Here is a 23,153-nt window from a genome sequence, read left to right as displayed (position 1 = left end):
GTTAGCTCAATGTCGCTAGTAAGTAAATGCTAAACTTTTTCACTGCTAAAACTCGCTAAGTAAATTTAGCTAGTTAAATTAAGTGGCCACTCTCTGTGGCCAGTAAAAATCCCAGGACACTTCTCGAAAAAAGTAGGGGTGTAACCCTGGTGTCCTGGCCATATTCCCCCCATTGGCCCTTCTCAATCATGGCCTCCAAATAATCCCCATCCATTAATTGGCTGTATCACTCTACTCCCTCCTCTCCACCAATAGCTGGTGTGTGGTGAGCGTACTGGCACACTATGGCTGCCGTCGCATCATCCAGGTGGATGAACGCCCTGCCACGTTCTCGGGGAACAGAAGGGGTCTCCCCCGCCCCTGGCAGTGGTTCTCACTCTCCAGGCGGTCGGCAGTGAGCCCCTCCCTGCTCGTGGTCGGCGGTCTTAGACCCCGCCGCATTTCAGCAGCTGGTAGGGGTCTCCTCCGCCCCTGGCAGCGGCCTTGACCTCTCCAGGCAGTCGGTTAGGAGCCCCTTCTCCCCTCGTGGTCGCCGACCAATTCGTCCGCTTCAAGGCAGCCGTGCTCGCTCGTCCCCGGAAGACGGCCACGGCTGCTCCATTGGGGTGGATGATAGCGGAGAGAACTCCACTACGGCGTATCCCTCCTCTTTCCCGGGTCTTCGGCACCAGTGTAAAGGGAGTTCAATGGAAAGGAGGAGGCGAGAACCGGCTTGACAATAATGCTTAGTATGTCATGATTAAATAAGAATTGCATGGTAATTATTATATGCATTAAATGTAAACAATAACGATCGTGAGGCTGCTGGTGGAAAAGGTGCTTGTATGTTGGACAGTGTGCATGTAACCATCTTCTAAACATGCTTACGAAACACATGATCACATTAGAGGTAGACAGCAGGGACTCACACTCGTTTCAAGTGTACTCAAGCCAGATGTAACAAAGCGTGTCTGTGATAAACATAAGAGCAGTCCACACAGGGGGTCTGCAGAGGAAATCGTGTCTTATCTTGTATAAGAGGACAGAAGTTGTCAAATGAGTTAAGGACCGACACAAATACTCACATATACACGGAAAGAACGTGCTAGGCAAAGCTTCATTCTCCAGAGTGATGATATTTATGATTATGGATCAATATGACCATTCAAGCGTGACATTTGAAACCATTGCTGTGTTAATTATGGAACGCTCCAGCATACTGTTAACAGCTCTTACACTGTGAGTGAGTGCAGGCAGGAGGCAGTTTCCTTCAAGCTGCTTGGGAATGAATGGGCACGCTTGAAACTGTGAGCCCGTGGAGTGCAGTGGAGCCTGATTTATTTAATCCGATTTATATTCAATCTTCAAACCAATGATAAATTGTTATGAATTAAAAGGGCAGTGATTTAGTCAGTTGGATATTGGGGTGACGTGGCGCTGTGGGTTAGCGCATGCACTTTTGACACATAAAGAGTCAACTTGCACTTGGAGTGGTGGTGGTGTAGTGAGCTAAAGCACATATCTGTTAATCAGAAGGTTGCTGGTTCTAATCCCCACAGTCACCACCATTGTGTCCTTGGGCAAGACACTTAACTCCAGGTTGCTCTGGGGGATTGTCCCTGTAATAAGTGCACTGTAAGTCACTTTGGATAAAAGCGTCTGCCAAATGCATAAATGTAAATGTAAAGTGTTTTGATATTTTCATGTCATTCATAAAGTGTTAAAGCCTTAAAAGGAAATCATATTTCTCTATTTTATTATTTGATTTATATACTTAAATTTAAATATGTAAAATGACTTCTTTATGGTGCGTTCACATACAACGGAAAGTGAGCATTACGCGCGGCGTGATTACATACAAAGGCAATGCAAAGAATAGATGCGAATAGATGCGAATTCACGGCGGGCGGCGCAAATGAATTGAATGATGCGACTCAAACTCGCAAAATCTTTCAACTCGAGCGAGTGATTCGCTTGAAGCATTGTCGTGAAAGCATATCAGCTTTGAGAATGTCCAGATGTCACTGACGTACTGACATAGTAGCAGAAGAAATCTGGAATAATGGATGCTAAAATTGTTGTAGCGGTGTGTGGGCACCCGGAATTGTATAACACAACGTCATACATGTACAACGACCGGACGAAAAAAGACATCGCTTGGTGGAAAGTGAGCGAGGACGTTGGACTACCTGGTAAGTTCTGAAAATATGCGCGTCTACTTGATTCCAGCTATTGGTTGAACTTTAACATTTATAATCCAGCGGTCAAACTCGCGCGAGCAATGCGAGGTGACATTTTTTTTCGTGTTGTATGTGAACGCACCATTATGTGTATGAAGCACACATGCACCTTAACAAATATGACAATTTATATGACAATAATCATAAAAGCCCTAAAACAGACAATTAAATGCCGTAATTGCAATAATTTTTTTGACAATTTATCGTCAGTAAATGTCATAACTGTGACAGCCCGAAACAATGAAAAAAATACATGGTCAACGTCCCATATATATATTTTATTTTATTCTGACAAGCTTAATTATGTTTATAATAAAAATTGTTATTCTTCTGTTTAGATATGTTTGTTCAAATGTGAGTTTGTGTGCAGTCAGAGTGTGTTTGTGTATTACCACTTGGTTCTTTTTTTATTATTTAGTTTTGTGGCTTCGTTTGTTCATTTAAAAAATGTCTCGCACTGATGTGCCCCACACACACACACACACACACACACACACACACACACACACACACACACACACACACACACACACACACACACACACATATCATTCATAACAAAGACATTAATCAAAACACGGGTATGAAATTTCAGAGCTGAAGCAATCACTCAAAACAATGAACTTGCACACACACACACACACACACACACACACACACACAAACTCACACACACACACACACACACACGCACACACATAAACTCACACACACACTCACACACACACACACAAACTCACACTCACACACACACATAAACTCACACACACACACACACACACGCACACACACATAAACTCACACACACACTCACACACACACACACACACACACACACACACACACACACACACACACACATAAACTCACACACACACACACATAAACTCACACACACACACACACGCACACATAAACTCACACACACACTCACGCACACACACACAAACTCACACACACACATGCACACACACGAACTCACACACACACACACACAAACTCACACACACACTCACACACACACACATGCACTCACTCACACACACATGCACACACTCACGCACACACTCACACCCACACTCATGCACACACTCACACATGCACACCCACACTCACACACACACTCACACATGCACACCCACACTCATGCACACACTCACACACGCACACACACACACTCACACACGCACACACACACACGCACACACACAGACAAGCACACACACACACACACACACACACACACACACACACACTCACGCACACACACACGCACACAAACTCACACACAAACTCACACACACATGCACTCACACACACACTCACACACACACACATGTTGTGTTTCCATGTTTTATGGGGACTTTCCATAGACATAATGGTTTTTATACTGTACAAACTTTATATTCTATCCCCTAAACCTAACCCTACCCCTAAACCTAACCCTCACAGAAAACTTTCTGCATTTTTACCTTTTCAAAAACATCATTTAGTATGATTTATAAGCTGTTTTCCTCATGGGGACCGACAAAATGTCCCCACAAGGTCAAAAATTTCGGGTTTTACTATCCTTATGGGGACATTTGGTCCCCACAAAGTGATAAATACACGCTCACACTCACACGCACGCACACTCACTCACACACGCACGCACACTCACTCACACACACACACACACACACACAAACACAAACTCACACATGCACACAAACACACACCCATACACACACACATACACGCACACACACACTCACACGCACACACACACACAATCACTCACGCACACACACAAACACACACACTCACTCACACGCACACACACACACACACACACTCACACACACACTCACACACACACACACACACACACACACACACACACTCACACACTCACACACACAAACACACTCACTCACACACACACGCTCACACACACACACACGTTGACACAAAGGCAGGAAGCTTTACAGCAGACAGAGAGAGACGGTGAAAGAATAGAGAGGAAGAAAGTTGGGAGTCAGTGGCAAAGATTTGAAACTTAACAAGTGAGGACAGAAGAACAGCAGGAAGAACAACACTGGGGAGGAGACGGAATGAACGGGACATTACCAGACAGCAAATGCAGTGTGAGTGGAAAAGAGAGGATGAAAGGGAGAAGAAGAGAATAAATGAGAGAAAACAAAAACATAGAGAAGAGAAAATGGGATGGGGGGTCAATCATAGATCCATGCTAACCGCTCGGTTCTGCTCCAGTGCTTTCACTGTGCAAAGGGGGAAATTTATCGTTCCTGGCAAACAATTTATCCGCCATTCCACCACTCAAGGCCAGTTCACATGCATCTCATTTGAGAGAAACGGCTCTCCATGGGATTGCCCTCTAGCCTTGCTTTTTTCCCCTCTCTCATTTCATCACTTGTGTTTTTTCCTTTTCTTTTTGGCACATGAACATCTGCCTTAGTCGGACGGCCTTGAGGGTTTTTTCAAGGTTGATGTTTGGAGGGTTTTGTCAAAAGATAAGCGATATTAGAAAGCATCTATGTGATTCTGACATATACAAAAATCATCGGATGTGCACTTATGCGACGTATGTGTCTGTATGCACCAGGGCTAAGGGGTGTTCGTAGGCATTACCTGAAGCAGAGTGATGCTTCACGTATGCTTCACCCTTAACAATGGTGAAATGGACTCGAGTGGCTTTCTGCATTAATTAAAAGCCGGCAACAGCACTGCAACTTCTACGTTCAGTCGTATTTCCGGAAGTATTTTCCCATTAATTTCCTATGTAGGAATTTCATGAAATCCTTTATAAAACAGTTCTAAGCCACTTACCAAATCAACCAGCTCTGAGTTAAACACAACATTACAAACTTTCATTTGATGCATCAAATATTTGGAAATCAGACAAGAAGACAAAGGTGCAAGACTGTGTACTTAAAGGGGCAGTTCACCCAAAAATGAAAATTCCCTCATCATTTACTCACCCTCATGCCATCTCAGATGTGTTTGACTTTCTTTCTTCTGCAGAACACAAATTAAGATTTTTAGAAGAATATTTCAGCTCTGTAGGTCCTTATAATGCAAGTGAATGGTGACCAGAACTTTGACGCTCTAGAAAGCACATAAAGGCAGCATAAAAGTAATCCATGTGTCTCCAGTGGTTTAATCCATGTCTTCAGAAGCGTTATGATAGGTGTAGGTGAGAAACAGATCAATATTTAAGTCCTTTTTTACTATAAATCTCCACCTTTGAACAGCCCCAACCAGTAGATGGCGATATGCATGTAGAATAGGAATCGCCAACAAACAAAAGAAGAATGTAAATGTGAAAGTGGAGATTTATAGTAAAAAATCTCCACTTTCACTTGCACGTTCTTACATTCTTCATATGTGGTTTTTGGGAGTTCTGGTCGCCCACATCTATCATATCACTTCTGAAGACGTGGATTAAACCACTGGAGTCTTCTGGATTACGTTTATGCTGCCTTTATGTGCTTTTTGGAGCTTCAAAGTTCTGGTCACCATTCACTTGCATTGTAAGGACCTACAGAGCTGAAACATTCTTCTAAAAATCATCATTTGTGTTCTGCAGAAGAAAGATAGTCACACACATCTGGGATGGCATGAGGGTGAGTAAATGATGAGAGCATTTTTGGGTAACTAACGGTCGCCGCAGTGCTTGTTTGGTGCGCTTTGTTCGCCACAATTCTGTTATTGGTGGATGCTTTCCCTTTAAATCATTGCTATTGTAGTTCTTGACGAGAAATCCCTCTATTCAAACTTTTTGGAAAAATAATAGGTCATAACATGGACGGATTGAAGACAAACTTACCATGAGCCCTGAGGTTGCAAAGCTTTATAAAGTTTATCCCCTATTGAGAAAATGGCATTTTTACTTCTGTAACAAGACTGTTGCAGCCCCTTTCTTCCGGCAAATAATAAGTTCACTATCCTAACGGTTGGCTGTTATGGTTGCCAAGCAATAGAGCAATTTGCCGTTTATCTGCACTCTGCAAACGACTTTGAACATGACTCATCTGATGAGAATTTCAAGTTGAAACCTTCCCTTTTATATAATGTTACAGAATGTCCTTTACGTAAGACTTAATCAGGAAATGAATATTCAGAACTTCTTCCTTTAAGAAATGTTTTTTTTTCTATAAACGTTCATTCTTCGCTTTTTGATCTTCAGTCTCAAATCTTAGCCGAAAGCTAATCTTAATCTCACAGACAAAATCTCCCATCATTAACGGGTTTCTGCTCGCCCTCTCTCTTTCTCTGTAACTCTCCCCCTTCTTTCTGTCTGCCATGAGCTTGTGCTTGACGTATGTGTAGACTAAAGAGAAAAGGGAATATGTTGGAAATTGCTTTTTTTTTTAGACAGAATGCAGATATTGTCATATTTAGATGCTCTGTAAATACAAAGATAATCTCTTTAAAACAAAATACCAGCAGAAAGATCAAAACAACTTTTTATGTTTTCAATACAGCATGTTTATAGATTACACTCGTGTATGTGTCTGTGTGTATTTCGACGCAGAGTTTTCTTTGAAGACTAGATGTAGCTAATTAGGTTAGCACAGTGTGAGCACCCCTGCAGCCTGTGTGTGTGTGTGTGTGTGTGTGTGTGTGTGTGTGTGTGTGTGTGTGTGTGTGCTTTGATGGCACCAAACAGTATCTGCTGTGCAGTGCTTGAAGTATTTTATATAACTGGGCTGTTCTGTTTCTTATGGATCTTCCTCTCTCTCTCTATTTTGCTCTCTTACACACACACATACCCACAAATACACACAAACAAAACACACACTAACACACATATGCACACACATATATACACACACACACACACACACACACACACACACACACACACTCACACACACATACAAACACACATACACACACATACATACACACACACACACACACACACACACACATGTTGGTCTACCTATCATTATGAGGACTTTCCATAGACATAATGACTTTTATACTGTACAAACTATAGATTCTATCCCCTAAACCTAACCCTACCCCTAAACCTAACCCTCACAGAAAACCTTCTGCATTTTTACATTTTCAATAAAACATTGTTTAGTTTGATTTTTAAGCGATTTGAATTATGGGGACACTAGAAATGTCCTCATAAATCACATTTATAGCATAATACCCTTGAAATTACTAATTTGTAACTTACAAAATTGTCCTCGTAAATCACAAAAACACGCACACACACACAACACATACACACTCACACACACATACACACATAACAACACACACGACACAGACACACACACACATACACACAAAACACACACACAACACATACACACATAGACAACACACACGACACACACACACACACACACAACACAAACAATACACACAAAACAACACACACACCACATGCACACACAAAACACACACACACACAACACACAAAAAACACACACACATACATACACACACACGTACAATCACACACACATACACACACAAAACACACATACACACAAAACACATACAACACACACAACACACAACACATACACACACACACACACACCACACACATACAGTACACATACACAAACAAACACACAAATGCTATATTCCTCTGATCATTACCGTGGAGGGGGTATACATTTATTCCTTCAGGTTTGCTTTGTGTGTGTGTGTGTGTGTGTGTGTGTGTGTCTTTCTGTTTCAAAATCTTTTCTTTTATCTATGGTGATTATTTTCCCAGGCCAAAATCTCTAGCAGGTAATCTATGTTGCGTTTCACTGTAAGGCAGGTCTCAGGAGGATAAGACCACTGTAAATCTGTCACAAGCTCAGTGATTCAGTCTGTAGATCAGGATGTACAACATGTTACATCCAAGAACTTGCATCATCTGACTTGTATAATTACAACTCATCTCAGGAACATCATTGTGATTATTACAGAGGTACGGTATGATGTTGTGTGTAAATAAATTACCGTAGAGTGACTAAAATGGGGCCGGAAGGGTGTTAATAATTTGCCTTTAATAAGGTTTTTATCTGGTTTGAGATTTAGCTGCAATCCGTATTTCATAAAGGGCACACTTGCGCTCACACACACACACACACACACACACACACACGCAGAGCTGTATTTTCTGTACTTTATATTACAAACCTGTGCGGAAAATTACATAAACCACCTGTAGCTTGGCCTAGAGACCACCCGCAGATATGAGGAAAAGGATTTTAATAAAGCTCACACACACACACACACACACACACTTGCACATGTGTGCACACAAAGATTCAGATGTGATTTAAAGATGTATAACTTCATAACACTGTGTATAACTCACCGCTCCCTTCAGGGAACTGTAGACTTCGAAAGCTGATGTGTTATACCACATTCACACACACATACGTTCATATCTCAAAGTGAATTTATAAAGCTATTTAGCCAGCCAAAGGTGTCTTTCATCCTAACTCAATAAATAAACATTGCTCACAATGCTGTGGCTTAAGCACATACTGTATAATGAAGGATTTATAGACCTTGTTTGATATATTTATGAGTTCGGCAAATCTACGCAAACACTAATTTGTAGACGCAAACATGTTTCTTTTTCCGTGAATATTTAATTCAATCATAAATCTTTACATCCCAAAGCTTTCGGCACATTTAGATGGGGAAAAACCTTTTTAAGTTTAATAACAATTAAATTTTTCTATAGTTTATTGGGTTATTCTGCAGAATGTCAGACTCAGTCACCATGTACATTCACTGCATTCCTTTTTCTATACAATGAAAGTGAATGGTGACTAAAGCTAGCATTCTGCCTAACAACATGTGTGAGTTAATGATCGAGTTCATTTTTGGGTGAACTATCCCTTTAAGAAATGTAAAACGCACATTTCCGCATTTGATGTACTTTCATTATCTGCTTCTATTAAAAGAGCATGTTTAACATGTAGAGCACGCTAAATAGGAGTGGGTACAAATATAGATTTTCGATTTAATCGGATTCTGTAAATCCCAAGATCGATCTTTGACTCAATGCGCAACTCTCCACGACAATGACAGGAAATCACTCGCATTTGCAACCAAATCGCACGCTATGCGACTTAAGTGAATATATTTGGCAACTGGCTGGTCAATGTTTACATTTCACTCACCAGTAATTGTGTAGTTTAGTCGTGAAGCCCAGCCAGATTTCCTAAGCAACCAAATTGGCCCTGTTGCTAGGGAGGGTAGAGTTACGTGGGGTAACCTCCTCGTGGTCGCTATAATGTGGTTCTTGCTCTCGGTGGGGCGCGTGGTGAGTTGTGCACGGATGCCGCACGTGATAAGATGCGCGGATTGACGGTCTCAGACGTGGAGGCAACTGGGATTCGTCCGCCGCCACCCGGATTGAGGCGAGTCACTATGCGACCACAAGGACTTGGAGCGCATTGGGAATTCCAAATTGGGTGAAAAAGGGGAGGAACTACAAAAAAACATTTAATTCTAATCATGCATTGCTCAGATGAGGTAAAGCCATTCGACTAGTCTCTAGTAAACATGCACTCATTTAAATGCGTTGTTTACAGATGATGCTGTTTTTTCTTAAAGGTACAGTACCGGTTTTAGCACGTGTTCAACAATTCAATGTAAACACTTGTAAATAATACAAATTTTGCAAGTAAATAATAAATAAGTAACAAAAAAATGATATATGAAATACAATGTCTTGCGGGGGTCTGGTTAGCTCGGCGAGTATTGACGCTGACTAGCACCCCTGGAGTCGCGAGTTCAAATCCATGGCGTGCTGAGTGACTCCAGCCAGGTCTCCTAAGCAACCAAATTGGCCCGGTTGCTAGGGAGGGTAGAGTCACATGGGGTAACCTCCTTGTGGTCGCGATTAGTGGTTCTCGCTCTCAATGGGGTGTGAGGTGAGTTGTGCGTGGATCGTGAAGAGTAGCATGAGCCTCCACACGCTGTGAGTCTCCCCGGTGTCATGCACAATGAGTCACGGGATAAGACGCGCGGATTGACGGTCTCAGAAGCGGAGGCAACTGAGACTTATCCTCCGCCACCCAGATTGAGGCGAGTAACTTTTTCATTGGGCACATGAATCGATATTGAATGCAGTCAAATCGAATCAGGAAATCTGTATCATTCCCACCTCTAATGCTAAACATGTTTTAAATGCATTCTTCCTTCAATTACACCATTTTATTCCCCCAGTTGGTTTTTAACTGTTGCACTGCTATAAATACTATTCATATAGTATGACTACTTCATGCAACTTGATTGGTGCAACTCCCCTCCAGTGTGATAAGGGGCAGTGTCTGGTTGTAAACATGTTTATGTATTTTGCAGAGCTCGAGGTGGCACGTCTTAGTACAGATGGCAGTCTGGCTGATCTAAGCTTTCCTCAATCTGGACTAACCGGAAACTCCATCCTTCTCTCAGCCAACACACTCAAACAACAAGGACGCAATGGTAAACTCTCCATTTTCATCTGTCTTTGTCTCCGAAGTCTTCTGGCACTTGAAAGGCAGAATGTTCTTTTGTGTTCCTCAGGTGAGATCCGCCTGGCACTAGTTCTCTATAAGAACCTGGGCCAGTACCTGTCCACAGAGAACGCTAGCGTGCGACTGGGCAGCGAAGCGGCCTATCCAAACTATTCCCTGATTGTCAACTCACCTGTTATTACCGCAGCCATTAATAAAGACAGTAACAAGGTCTACCTGTCTGAACCTGTGGTCTTCACTGTCAGACACATACAGGTACTACATGAACTCACATTCCCACCTTTATGAGCCTGTTAGTTTCATTCTAACATAATCTGATATAGTGGCATGTGGTGGACTTGCAATGAGGATTGGGCGTTCCAATTTTGGAACGCCCAATTCCCACTACTTGGTAGGTCCTCGTGGTGGTGCGGTTACTCGCCTCAGTCCGTGTGGAGGAGGACAAGTCTCAGTTGCTTCTTATCACGTGACTCTTTGTGCATGACACCGCGGAGACTCGCAGCATGTGGAGGCTCATGCTACTCTCCACGATCCACACACAACTCGCCACACGCCCCATTGAGAGCAAGAACCACTAATCATGAGGTTACCCCATGTGACTGTACCCTCCCTAGCAACCGGGCCAATTTGGTTGCTTAGGAGACCTGGCTGGAGTCACTCAGCACGCCCTGGATTCAAACTTGCGACTCCAGGGGTGATAGTCAGCGTCAATACCCAGGCTACCCAGGCCCGTCAGCATTTGGGGTTTTTAAATTCATGTTCCAGTTCCATTTGATATTTATGTGGTTTACAGATAAAATGCACAGATATCATTCACCTCAGACTACCGACTAGCATCCAATACTATGATAATGTCATATGCATTAACTTTGTGATTCGTCCATCCATTTCCACCATTCGAACATCATAGGCGAGCATTATGCCATTGAAAAAAATAGTATGTATGATGTTGTGCCTGTCTTTTAATTCCAGCAATCGGAAGAGAACTTCAATCCAAACTGCTCCTTTTGGAGTTATTCCAAACGCACCATGACGGGATACTGGTCCACTCAAGACTGCAGACTACTGGGCACCAATCGCACACACACCTCCTGTTCCTGCACACATCTAACCAACTTTGCAGTGCTAATGGCCCATGTGGAGGTCAAGGTAAATCTCACATTATGAAAACCATTGTCTTCTCAGCAGATGGATTTTAAGAGGAGCCACGCCTTCACCCTGCAGGAAAATCCAGATAAAACCAGCTTAAGGAATAATTTACCCCCCAAAAATTACATTCTGTTATTATTTACATTCAAATCCCCTATGAGTTTCTTTCTCATGCAGAACACAAAGCCAGGAATTTTGAAGTATGTCCCTTTCGCTGATTTCCATACAATGGCTTTTGATAGTGCCTCACTTTAAAGCTTAAAAGGAACTAGAGCTTTTGAAATTAGTACATTAATGCATGCGATTAATTAAAAATGTTTACAGCGTTCATTTTTCAAATGTCCAATTTTCCAATTTGACGTTAGATTCTGACATTTTGTTCAGCTCCGTGTGAGTTCTGAACACTGGTTGGATTAGGGCAGAAGCTTTGCAGTGTGTCAAGGGTCATTACACTGACGCACACGCACACAACATTGATCAATGTCAACGATCAAGTGGTGGAAAAGGGGCCTCTTCACATCAGCTCTTTAGGTCCATACAATGTGAGTGAATGGTTACCAGAACGTTTAAGGTACAAAAAGCACATACAAGCATCATAAAAGTAATCCATATGACTCCAGTGGTTTAATCCATGTCTTCAGAAGTGATATAATAGATGTGGGTGACAAACAGATCAACATTTAAGTCATTTTATATTGTAAATCTACACTTTCACTTTCACATTCTTCTTCTTTTGTTTTTGGCAATTCATATTATTTGTGCTTATCGCCACCTACTGGGAATTGATAGTAAAAAAGGACGTAAATATTGATCTGTTTGTCACCCACATCTATCATATCACTTCTGAAGGCTTGGATTAAACCACTGGAGTCTTCTGGATTACTTTTATGCTGTCTTTATGTGCTTTTTGGAGCTTCAAAGTTCTGATCACCATTCACTTGCATTGTAAGGACCTACAGAGCTGAAACATTCTTCTAAAAATCTTAATTTGTGTTCAGCAGAAGAAAGAAAGTCACACACATCTGGGATGGCATGAGGGTGAGTAAATGATGAGAGTATTTTCATTTTTGGGTGCACTGTACCTTTAAATTATTTAAATGAAAGAATGTCATACAGGTTTAGAAAAACAGAGAGTGAGGAAATAATGACAGATATCATATTGATTAGCAGTTCCCGCAGTGCACATCAACCTTGCTAAATTTATGTGGCTATTTCTGCAGAATTTGGTAGTAATGCCTGGTAAAGTGGTGGTCAGAAATGTGTTGCTGTGCTACTCTTAGAGCCACAGCCAGACCCACTTTAACAGTTTGAACCACACTTCACTAGCACTGCAATAGTTAACGTTATCCACCGCTGAGAGAGACCTCACAGATCTCCTGCAGACACTCAGCTTTCGCCTTGAGCATGTGTAATGTGTGTCATCTCAGAGAGGACATGCTTATATTTCACACTCTCTCATAACACCCACACACACACACACACACACACACACACACACACACACACACACACACACACACACACATTCACACAGATACAATCACTCATAAACAGACTCAATAAATGTGGAATCCCCAGATTAATAGTAGGGACTAACATACTGTACATGCATTAAAATGTCATGACGTTTATGCATGTGTGCGTGTGAATAGAAGACTGCTAAATGTATTTATGCACAAAACATAAAGGAAAAAGGTCAAGATACACATAAATGTAAATGTTGTGTGCAGAGGGAAAGATTGACCTTAAACGTTCACTCACACAAGCACACATCGTTTGGACCCACACTCTTGAGGCTGCATTAATGAACATTGCGTATATGTATGAATGATTAATAAAACCATGTGTGTGTGTGTGTGTGTGTGTGTGTGTGTGTGTGTGTGTGTGTAGATGCAAGCATGACTGCACACATTCACTGAACATTGAGTGTTGTGCTTTAAAGTTTTCATGTTGAAATGAAATGAATGGGCCGTTCGTTCCAACATGGTCAAGTGCAGCTTCCTGTCTGAGCTCTAACAGTGAGGCACTTCCTGTCTGAATGTGGCAGATGTGAGCCTAAAATAAAACAGCATTCTTTCTCTATACTGTATATATACATATAGTATCGTATATATATTACATGTATAATATATATGACATTTATAATATTATTAGGGCTGTCAATCGATTATATTTTTTTAATCTAATTAATTGCATGAGATGCCGATTAAGTAATCAAATTAATTGAATATAATTAATAAATGAATCAAATGCGTCAGACGGACTCTTGAGCATCTCACTTTGGTTGCTTTGCCACATAAACTGTGTTTTTAGGTCACTGTGTGAAGTTAAATGTTGTTAGAAACGTAGAAAGACACGTCTCGAGATCTCTGCATTCAGAGTTTGGTTTGTTCTCTGTACAGCTGTGCATTGCTTAAACAGCTCGAGTTGCAATTACTGCCCCCTGCTGAAAACAGGTGGTACTTCAAGTTTGAATTGCTATGACGGTATCAGGGCTGGGCAGGGAAGAAAAATTCCGGATGGGGGTGGAGGCAAAAGTTGTTGTCTGTCATTTTGTGCATATCGCGGCGGCCTTTTGTGGTCGTCCTGTGGTTGTAAAAATAACGCGGTGTCTCATTTTAGCTTATCGCGACACGTTTCGAGGCTGAACCACCGGACCCCTCAGCTCTCCTGATGGCCAGTCCTTCCCTGATTGGCCCCATAGTTTTATATATATATATATATAATCTACCTCTTCCTTTCTTTGATATTCCAATTAAACTTCCTGGTACAGGTGGCCAATTCAATTCAAATTCCAACTTATATATTGAAATTGAGGCAAATCTTAAGTGAATTTTAAGAAACTGAATTTTCAAGCCTGTCTATAACAGCATTTACCACTGTATTCATCCTTTTTGACAATCTCTCTCTCTCTCTCTCTCTCTCTCTCTCTCTCATTCTATCTCTCTCTCTCTCTCATTCTATCACTCTATCTCTCTCTCTCATTCTATCTCTCTCTCTCTCATTCTATCACTCTATCTCTCTCTCTCTCATTCTATCACTCTCTCTCTCTCTCTCTCTCTCTCTCATTCTATCACTCTCTCTCTCTCATTCTATCACTCTATCTCTCTCTCTATTCTATCACTCTCTCTCATTCTATCACTCTATCTCTCTATCTCTCGCTCTCTCTCTCACTCTCACTCTATCTCTCTTTATCTCTCATTCTATCACTCTATCTCTTTATCTCTCATTCTATCACTCTATATCTCTCTCTCTATTCTATCACTCTATCTCTATTCTATCACTCTCTCTCTCACTCTCATTCTATCACTATCTCTCTATCTCTCATTCTATCACTATCTCTCTCTCTATTCTATCACTCTCTCTCTCATTCTATCACTCTATCTCTCTTTATCTCTCATTCTATCACTATCTCTCTCTCTATTCTATCACTCTCACTCTCATTCTATCACTCTATCTCTCTTTATCTCTCATTCTATCACTCTATCTCTCTCTCTATTCTATCACTCTATCTCTATTCTATCACTCTCTCTCTCACTCTCATTCTATCACTATCTCTCTATCTCTCATTCTATCACTATCTCTCTCTCTATTCTATCACTCTCTCTCTCATTCTATCACTCTATCTATCTCTCTCTATTCTATCTCTCTATCTCTCATTCTATCACTCTATCTCTCTTTATCTCTCATTCTATCACTATCTCTCTCTCTATTCTATCACTCTCACTCTCATTCTATCACTCTATCTCTCTTTATCTCTCATTCTATCACTCTATCTCTCTCTCTATTCTATCACTCTATCTCTATTCTATCACTCTCTCTCTCTCACTCTCATTCTATCACTATCTCTCTATCTCTCATTCTATCACTATCTCTCTCTCTATTCTATCACTCTCTCTCTCATTCTATCACTCTATCTATCTCTCTCTATTCTATCTCTCTCTATCTCTCATTCTATCACTCTCTCTCTCTCTCTCTCTATTCTATCACTCTATCTCTCTCTATCTCTTATTCTATCACTCTATCTCTCTCTCTCATTCTATCACTCTATCTCTCTCTATTTTATCACTCTATCTCTCTCTCTCTATCTCTCTCGCTCTCATTCTATCTCTCTCGCTCTCTCTCTCTCTCTCATTCTATCACTATCTCTCTCTATTCTATCACTATCTCTCTCGCTCTCATTCTATCTCTCTCGCTCTCTCTCATTCTATCACTCTATCTCTCTCTATTCTATCACTCTATCTCTCTCTCTCTATCTCTCTCGCTCTCATTCTATCTCTCTCGCTCTCTCTCATTCTATCACTATCTCTCTCTATTCTATCACTCTATCTCTCTCTCTCTATCTCTCTCGCTCTCATTCTATCTCTCTCGCTCTCTCTCTCTCTCTCTCTCATTCTATCACCCTATCTCTCTCTCTCTCTCTATCTCCTCTCAGAAAGCAGACCAGGTGCATGAGCTGTTGTTGGATGTCATCACGTGGGTGGGGATCCTGCTGTCTCTGGTCTGTCTGCTCATATGCATCTTCACCTTCTGTTTTTTCCGCGGTCTCCAAAGCGACAGGAACACCATCCACAAGAACCTCTGCATCTCACTCTTCATCGCCGAAACGCTCTTTCTCACCGGCATCAACCGTGCTGACCAACCTGTACGACACACACACACACACACACACACACACACACACACACCAGTACCACACAGAAAGTCCCTTATATCCTCGAAAGATTTAAAATGATTGCAAAATATGACACAATTCCTGCAGTCGTTAAGTTGGGCAACTGACTCTTGTTAATTACAGAAATGGAGCTGGTCTTTGACCTGTCGTTAATAACAAAAAACCTCATTGTGTCATCAGAGAAAGTGAGAGTGAGAATATACTCATATACCAGAACTGACCATTAATACACAAAGCAGCAAGACACAGATCACACAGATAGTGTGTAGATACTCTTCAGCTTTGTTTATGCTCCTGTGTGTTTTGGTTACAGATTGTGTGCGCTGCGTTTGCGGCCCTGCTGCATTTCTTCTTCCTGGCTGCGTTTACGTGGATGTTTCTTGAAGGCGTACAGCTGTACATCATGCTGGTGGAAGTGTTCGAGAGCGAGTACTCGCGCACCAAGTACTTCTATCTCACCGGATACGGAGTGCCTGCTGTTATAGTGGCTGTGTCCGCTGCGGTGGACTACCATAGCTATGGAACCGAAAGAGTGTACGTATATAACCAATGCCTATTATAACGGCGTCAATCACCAGCAATAGTAAATCAGAGAGATCAGGGCAAGAGGTCAGGGCAGGCAATCATCAGGTAAACAATGCAGTAACAGTAGGTCAAAAGGGTCAAAACGGGGTAAACAGTCCAGGATCATACACAGGTTAGGCAGTAAATACAGATAACCCTCGGAAATGTCAGCCAGGGAAAAACAAGACTTCGCAAAGAGTGTGAGTGAGTATTAAATAGCTGAGTAGATACGGGGATTATGGGAAATGGAGTCCGGAGTGTTAGAGTCAATGCTCACTACAGAGGTGGGATTCGCGACACATACCTGATCTGTTGCACTTCACATTAGCGACTGTTAATGTTAATCACTGGACTGACAATGAAGCACATTTCACCGTTTGGGCGTGCAACCGCATTTCCACATGTGGTATGTTTATGTGTTGTTTCATGACATAGACTGTAAAAAAAGATGGACGACGCCCCTTCGCTCTTTTCCATTGGTGAGAACTGAAGCCGCCAGTGTCCCGATATGGCGCTGACATCTTGGGACTTGAGTCTGCGCAGTTGCGATTTCGGGACCAGACCTGCGCAGTAGTGAGCAGGAAGTAAAGCCACGAAATCAAGGCCCCGCCCTCATTCTCGCTGAATCAATCGCAAGGACACGCCCCTGCACTTTTGACTTTTGACTTATGACGGTGTGAAATAATTAATTATAGAAATGTAGATATTAAATTTAAAGCTCCAATCTCCTCAGTCCTCCGAAGATCCCGAAAAAAAGTCTGTTGGTGCTTCAGTGACTACTTCTTATCAGAGAACCTGTCAATCACAGCTGTCAATCATGATGTCACAGCAGCGTTTTTATAGCATCAAATAACTAAAAACAAACTTATTTTGAAAACAAACACTTGAAATGACATCAACGTGATAGAAACGACAGTAATTGACAGAAACTATCTTTGGAAAAAAGATATGTGAAGTGTAATTTAATTGTTTAGTTGGTCTCACGTCCCGTTGAATAACATGGGGAGGCGGGGTTTATGACCTATACTAGGACCAGTCACCGGGGGGGCGATCGAGACGTTTTGGCTTCACTTTTGAGGGCTTGTGCGGCACACTTGTTCCACGACTTAGAAATGCGTATTTCTACCTTGTTTCCACATAAGAAGATTTTACTGAAAGCTTCAGCTCCATACATTCATTTGGACTCCAGTAGAAACACTGAGTGAATCAGTTACATAAAAATCAGCAAGTGTGCGCCGATTTTTCTTTAGCTGAAATCGGTATACATTGACCGAACTTGATAACACTGCCTCCAGAGGCTCTCTAACTCACCCTCATGTTCGAAATCAGTTTCATTTTTTTTCTTCCATGCAACATTAAAGATGTGAAGTTGAAGCTTCTAAAGAATAGCCCCCATCTTGCCTGTCTAGGGTTGAGTCCTCTAGGTTCCGATGATCCGTCGAGACGAGGTTTGGCTCCCTCCAACCAATGACGGCATTCATCGAATGCTGCTTTCGTGGCTAATAATTCTCGATTCCCGATATCATAGTTCTGTTCAGTGGGGCAGAGTCTGCGTGAGTAAAAGGCGCATGTGAAGAATTTAGGAGGTGTACCGTACCGCTGTAAGATACCAGTGTTATGGCGCGTTCACATACAACGCGAAAATGACATTTGTGTTTAAACTGGCATTCGCGCGAGTAACGCAAACCCGCAGGTATTCCCCCTTCTCTTCCGTAAAAGGACAGGAGGAGGGGCTTCTACGACAACTTATCTTTCCGCTATCAACCATGGGCGATATCACAACGATTACTGCTCTATATCTGTTGTGGAAGTCCCAGATACGTTGACGTTGTGTCATAAAATTCCGGGTGCCCACACACTGCCACAACGTTTTCATCCATTTTTCCAGATTTCTTCTGCTACCGTGTCAGTACGTCAGTGACATCCGGACAATCTCAATGCTGATAGGCTTTCGCGACATCGCGTCATGCGGATATTTCGCTCGAGTTGAAAAAATTTACGTTTTGGCTTCGCGCCATTCGCTTCATTCGCACCGCTCGCCGCGAATTCGCGTCTATTCGCATCTATTCGCGTCTTTGCATTGACTTTGTATGTAATCGCGCTGCGCGAAATGCTCGATTCGCGTTGTGTGTGAACGCACCATTAGAGGCATCGACTCCGACAATGACAACGTACAGCCGCCTCAGTCAAAGAGCAGTATCAACATTCTTCAGAATTTCACCTCTTATGTTTCACGGAAGAAAGTATGTCCTACATGTTCGGAACAACATGAGGGTGAGGAAATGATTACAGAATTTTCATCTGTTAAACCTGGAAAAGGTTATTTTGACGTCGAATAAAATTGCATGCGTCAACTTAAAAATCCCAGAGTATGCATATCATTAAAGACCTGTCAAATATAGTATACCCAGAGGTGATCCTAGGGCCCTTCTTCAATAAACTTTGTGTTAAAAGTGCACTCAGGACACCCTTTTCACGATTTCACAGCACACAGCAGCACTTGACACTTGGCCATAGTACGGGTCATCTGATATTATTAAAGAGATCTGACTGCCTTCTGTTGTCGTGGTGATGCCGCTAGGGAGTGGGCTGGCCTCTTTCTCTTTATGAGGTGTTGATATGATGGAAATATCTGGTGGTGTGGTACTGCTGATGGCACTGCTGGATGTGTGAAGATCCTCTTCATCATGAACAGAGCTGGAGGCTGTACTGGAAGTCCATGCTAAATAATTAAAGTAAATAATTATATAAATTCAAACATTCAGATATCACATCAATTTTGCATGAATCTTCTCATTGTAGATGTGCTCATCTAAACTAGCTGTGATGTAAATACTCTCTTATATATGTGTCTCTCTCTTTCTGTACAGCCGTGGCCAAAAGTATTGGCAGTGACATAAATCTTGTGTTTAGCAAAGTTTGCTGCTTCAGTATTTGTAGATTATATTTTCACATGTTTCTATGGTATACTGGAAAACAATGATAAGCGTTTCATAAGTTTGAAAGGCTTTTATTGGCAAAAACATTTAATTTATGCAAAGTGTCAATGTATATACACTGTTGACCCTTGTTCTTCATATTATCTGCAATTCGCTCTGGCATGCTGGATTTCAGATTCTGGGCCAAATCCTGACTGATGGCGATCCATTCTTGCTTTATTAGTGTTTGGAGTTGATCACAATTTGTGGGCTTCTGCTTGTCCACTCACCTTTTGAGGATTGACCACAGGTTCTCTATGGGATTAATATCTGGGGAGTTGCCTGGCCACGGATCCAAAATGTCAATGTTATGATCTCTGTGCCACTTCAGTATCACTCTTGCCTTGAGACATGGTGCTCCATCATGCTGGAAAATGCACGGATCATTACCAAATTGCTCCTGGATCGTTGGGAGAAGTTTCCCTTGCAGAACGTTTTCATACCATTCTTTATTCATGGCCGTTGTGCAGGATTGTGAGCGAGCCCACTCCCTGTGATGAAAAGCAACCCCACACATGGATGGTCTCAGGATGCTCCACTGTTGGCACGACACAGGACTCATGGGAGCGTTCACCTTTTCTTCTCTGGATTATCGATTTTCCAGATGTCCCAAACAGTCGGAAGGGGAAATAACTTTGCACCAGTCTTCTGCTGTCCAATCCTTGTACTTCCTGCAGAATTTCAGTCTGTCCTTGATGTTGTTCTTGGAGAGAAGTGGCTTCTTTGCTGCCCTTCTTGACACCAGGCCATTGTCCAAAAGTCTTCGCCTCACTGTGCGTGCAGATGTGCTCACTCCAACCTGCTGCCGATATTGAGCAAGATCTGCACTGGTGGTGACGCGATTCCGTATCTGACTCCTCAGGAGGAGACGGTCCTGGCGCTTGCTGGACACTCTGGGACGTCCTGAAGCCTTCTTCACTGCAGTTGAACCTCTCTCCTTGAAGTTCTTGATGATCGGTAAATGGTTCTTTCAGGTGCAATATTCTTTGCAGCAATTTCCTTGCATGTGAGGCCATTTTGATGCAAAGCGATGATGGCTGCACGTCTTTCTTTAGAGGTAACCATTGTGAACAAGAACACAATGATTGGAAGCACTTCTTCCCTCCTTTTATAGCAATCAGTCTGCTCTTATAATCCAATCAGAATGATAGAGTGATTTCACCTGACTAGTACTCGTTCACACTTTCCCAGGTGCTGCTGATATGATTAGTGAAATGATGTTAGCTGGTCATTTTGTGCCAGTTTTTGTGATTTAAGTTAATTTTTTGGGCCAATGAAGATTTTGCAATTATTTAAAATGCATCTAATCACTCTGCACGATAATCTAGAAACAATGTGAATCAACACCACAACAACTGAAGCAGAAAATTTGCAAAAGACAAAATTGATGTCACTGACTATACTTTTGGCCACGGCTGTACATACATAACTCACCATGAGTTAGAAGAAAACTGAATGAAAATCAGGAAATGTGAAGGATGCTTGAGAATCCATAAAATTGTCTCTTAATGCACACAAATGTGGACTACAAATCGTAATGGATGTTGTTTACTGAAGCCTTGCAAAGACAAAAAGACGAGCGCTTACTCGCTTTAATGGACACGTGTGTCTTTATTCCATGTTTATGTCCGTAACTCTCGTTTTAAATTTTGCATCTCAGATGTGTACTCCTTATATAAGGAATTACTCTTATTGTGTTAATGTATATCATAAAACAGTGGTGAAATATCAAACCTGAAGTTTACACCTTTCTAATGATGTGTAGTTTGTTGCCATTAAATAAGAATTGTGTATAGAATAATGTGAAATGTAAACAATACAATCGCAAATCGTGCAGCCGTTGGGAATCTTTTCATGACAAGGGATAATTCGGTAAACATTACAGATCCTGATGCAGTCAGCACTGTCCTGCTTCTCCTCCTCCTCATTCTTTTTTCCTCTTCTGACTCCCAGATTCGCACATCGGATGTCCTCTGCATGATTCCTGCATCCTGCTCTTAGTTGAATTAGTAGCTAAAGGGATGGGGGCCCCTCTAGGGGGGTTTCGAAAATTTCATTGTAGTCTGCTAAGCATTGCCAATCATTGGTTTCAAGTGTCGTTGCAGTGAAGTACCGTTATCGCCGCCCACGGGGGGCCCCCAGCTTGGGCCCTCTGGGAATTGCCTGGCTTGCCTGTCCCGTAGGTCCACCTCTATACATACCCAAAACATGCTCCTCTATTTGACAGCAAGATGCTTCAGAATGTATTTATGGTCCAAAAATCCGTTAAATGCTGTCAACTCCAGCAAAATGTTTTGGAAGTGCCAAACTCATCGGATCAGGTGCTCGCTGCACTGCGAATCAGCTGTGCGTTCAGGAGTCCTAAAGGTGTTAAACTGTTGAAAGTGTCCTAATTCATATTCATAAAGGAAACTATTGAGCCGGCATTACTGCAGTTAGTGGCCAGATGAGAGGGACGCTCTCTCAGATAAATACCACAGCAAAAAATCATCATTTAAAGATGAGACGCTGAACGTGGTATATGGATAAGTGGAGGTCACTCAAGCACACAGTCTCTCTAGATCACAAAAATAGGTCACACGCATTTAAAAACAAGAATGGTACGGAAGGAGGAAGAACGCTATTGTAGTGCAGATCTTGCTTACCTGCGCCACCTGTGGAGATAAAGAGGGATGTAGGACTCATTATTATTATGTGCTTGCCACTTTTAGAAGATTCAACACCCCCCTCATAAAGAGCAGGTCACCAAGGTGGAGAGGAAACTAAGCTGTAGTCATGAAAACATTGCCAGCCTGGTAAGAGCTAAAATATACAACAAAAAGCACATCTGCGTGGCCTAATCCCAGCGCACATGAATTGAAAATCCTAAAATATTTATAATCCTATTTTATTTCTGCATTCTTTTGCAAATGGTATCTGTTCTTTATAGAGGTAGCATGTCTGACTGTGTTGGAGGCCAGAAATAGACAGACACACACACACACACACACACACACACACACACACATTCAAACTGTGATGCTTCCACTCCTGCCGGGCTGTAGAGTTGATTTCAGTAAAGCAGAGATGA

The 23,153-nt window shown here is 42.0% G+C and overlaps 1 protein-coding gene across 1 annotated transcript in view; it reads left to right on the top strand.

Moving 5' to 3' along the window:
* LOC127652091 (adhesion G protein-coupled receptor L3-like) overlaps positions 1-23,153 on the top strand; it is a 156,878-nt gene that overhangs the window by 105,634 nt on the left and 28,091 nt on the right. Inside the window, exons 12-16 of the mRNA XM_052138153.1 lie at positions 10,563-10,685; positions 10,767-10,972; positions 11,690-11,866; positions 16,302-16,511; positions 16,855-17,075. Of these exons, the coding sequence (XP_051994113.1) occupies positions 10,563-10,685; positions 10,767-10,972; positions 11,690-11,866; positions 16,302-16,511; positions 16,855-17,075 (937 nt within the window). The remainder of the gene's footprint in view (positions 1-10,562; positions 10,686-10,766; positions 10,973-11,689; positions 11,867-16,301; positions 16,512-16,854; positions 17,076-23,153) is intronic.

This window comes from Xyrauchen texanus, chromosome 11, assembly GCF_025860055.1.
Source record: "Xyrauchen texanus isolate HMW12.3.18 chromosome 11, RBS_HiC_50CHRs, whole genome shotgun sequence".
Taxonomy (NCBI): domain Eukaryota; kingdom Metazoa; phylum Chordata; class Actinopteri; order Cypriniformes; family Catostomidae; genus Xyrauchen; species Xyrauchen texanus.
This window is presented reverse-complemented; position numbering and strand designations above follow the sequence as displayed.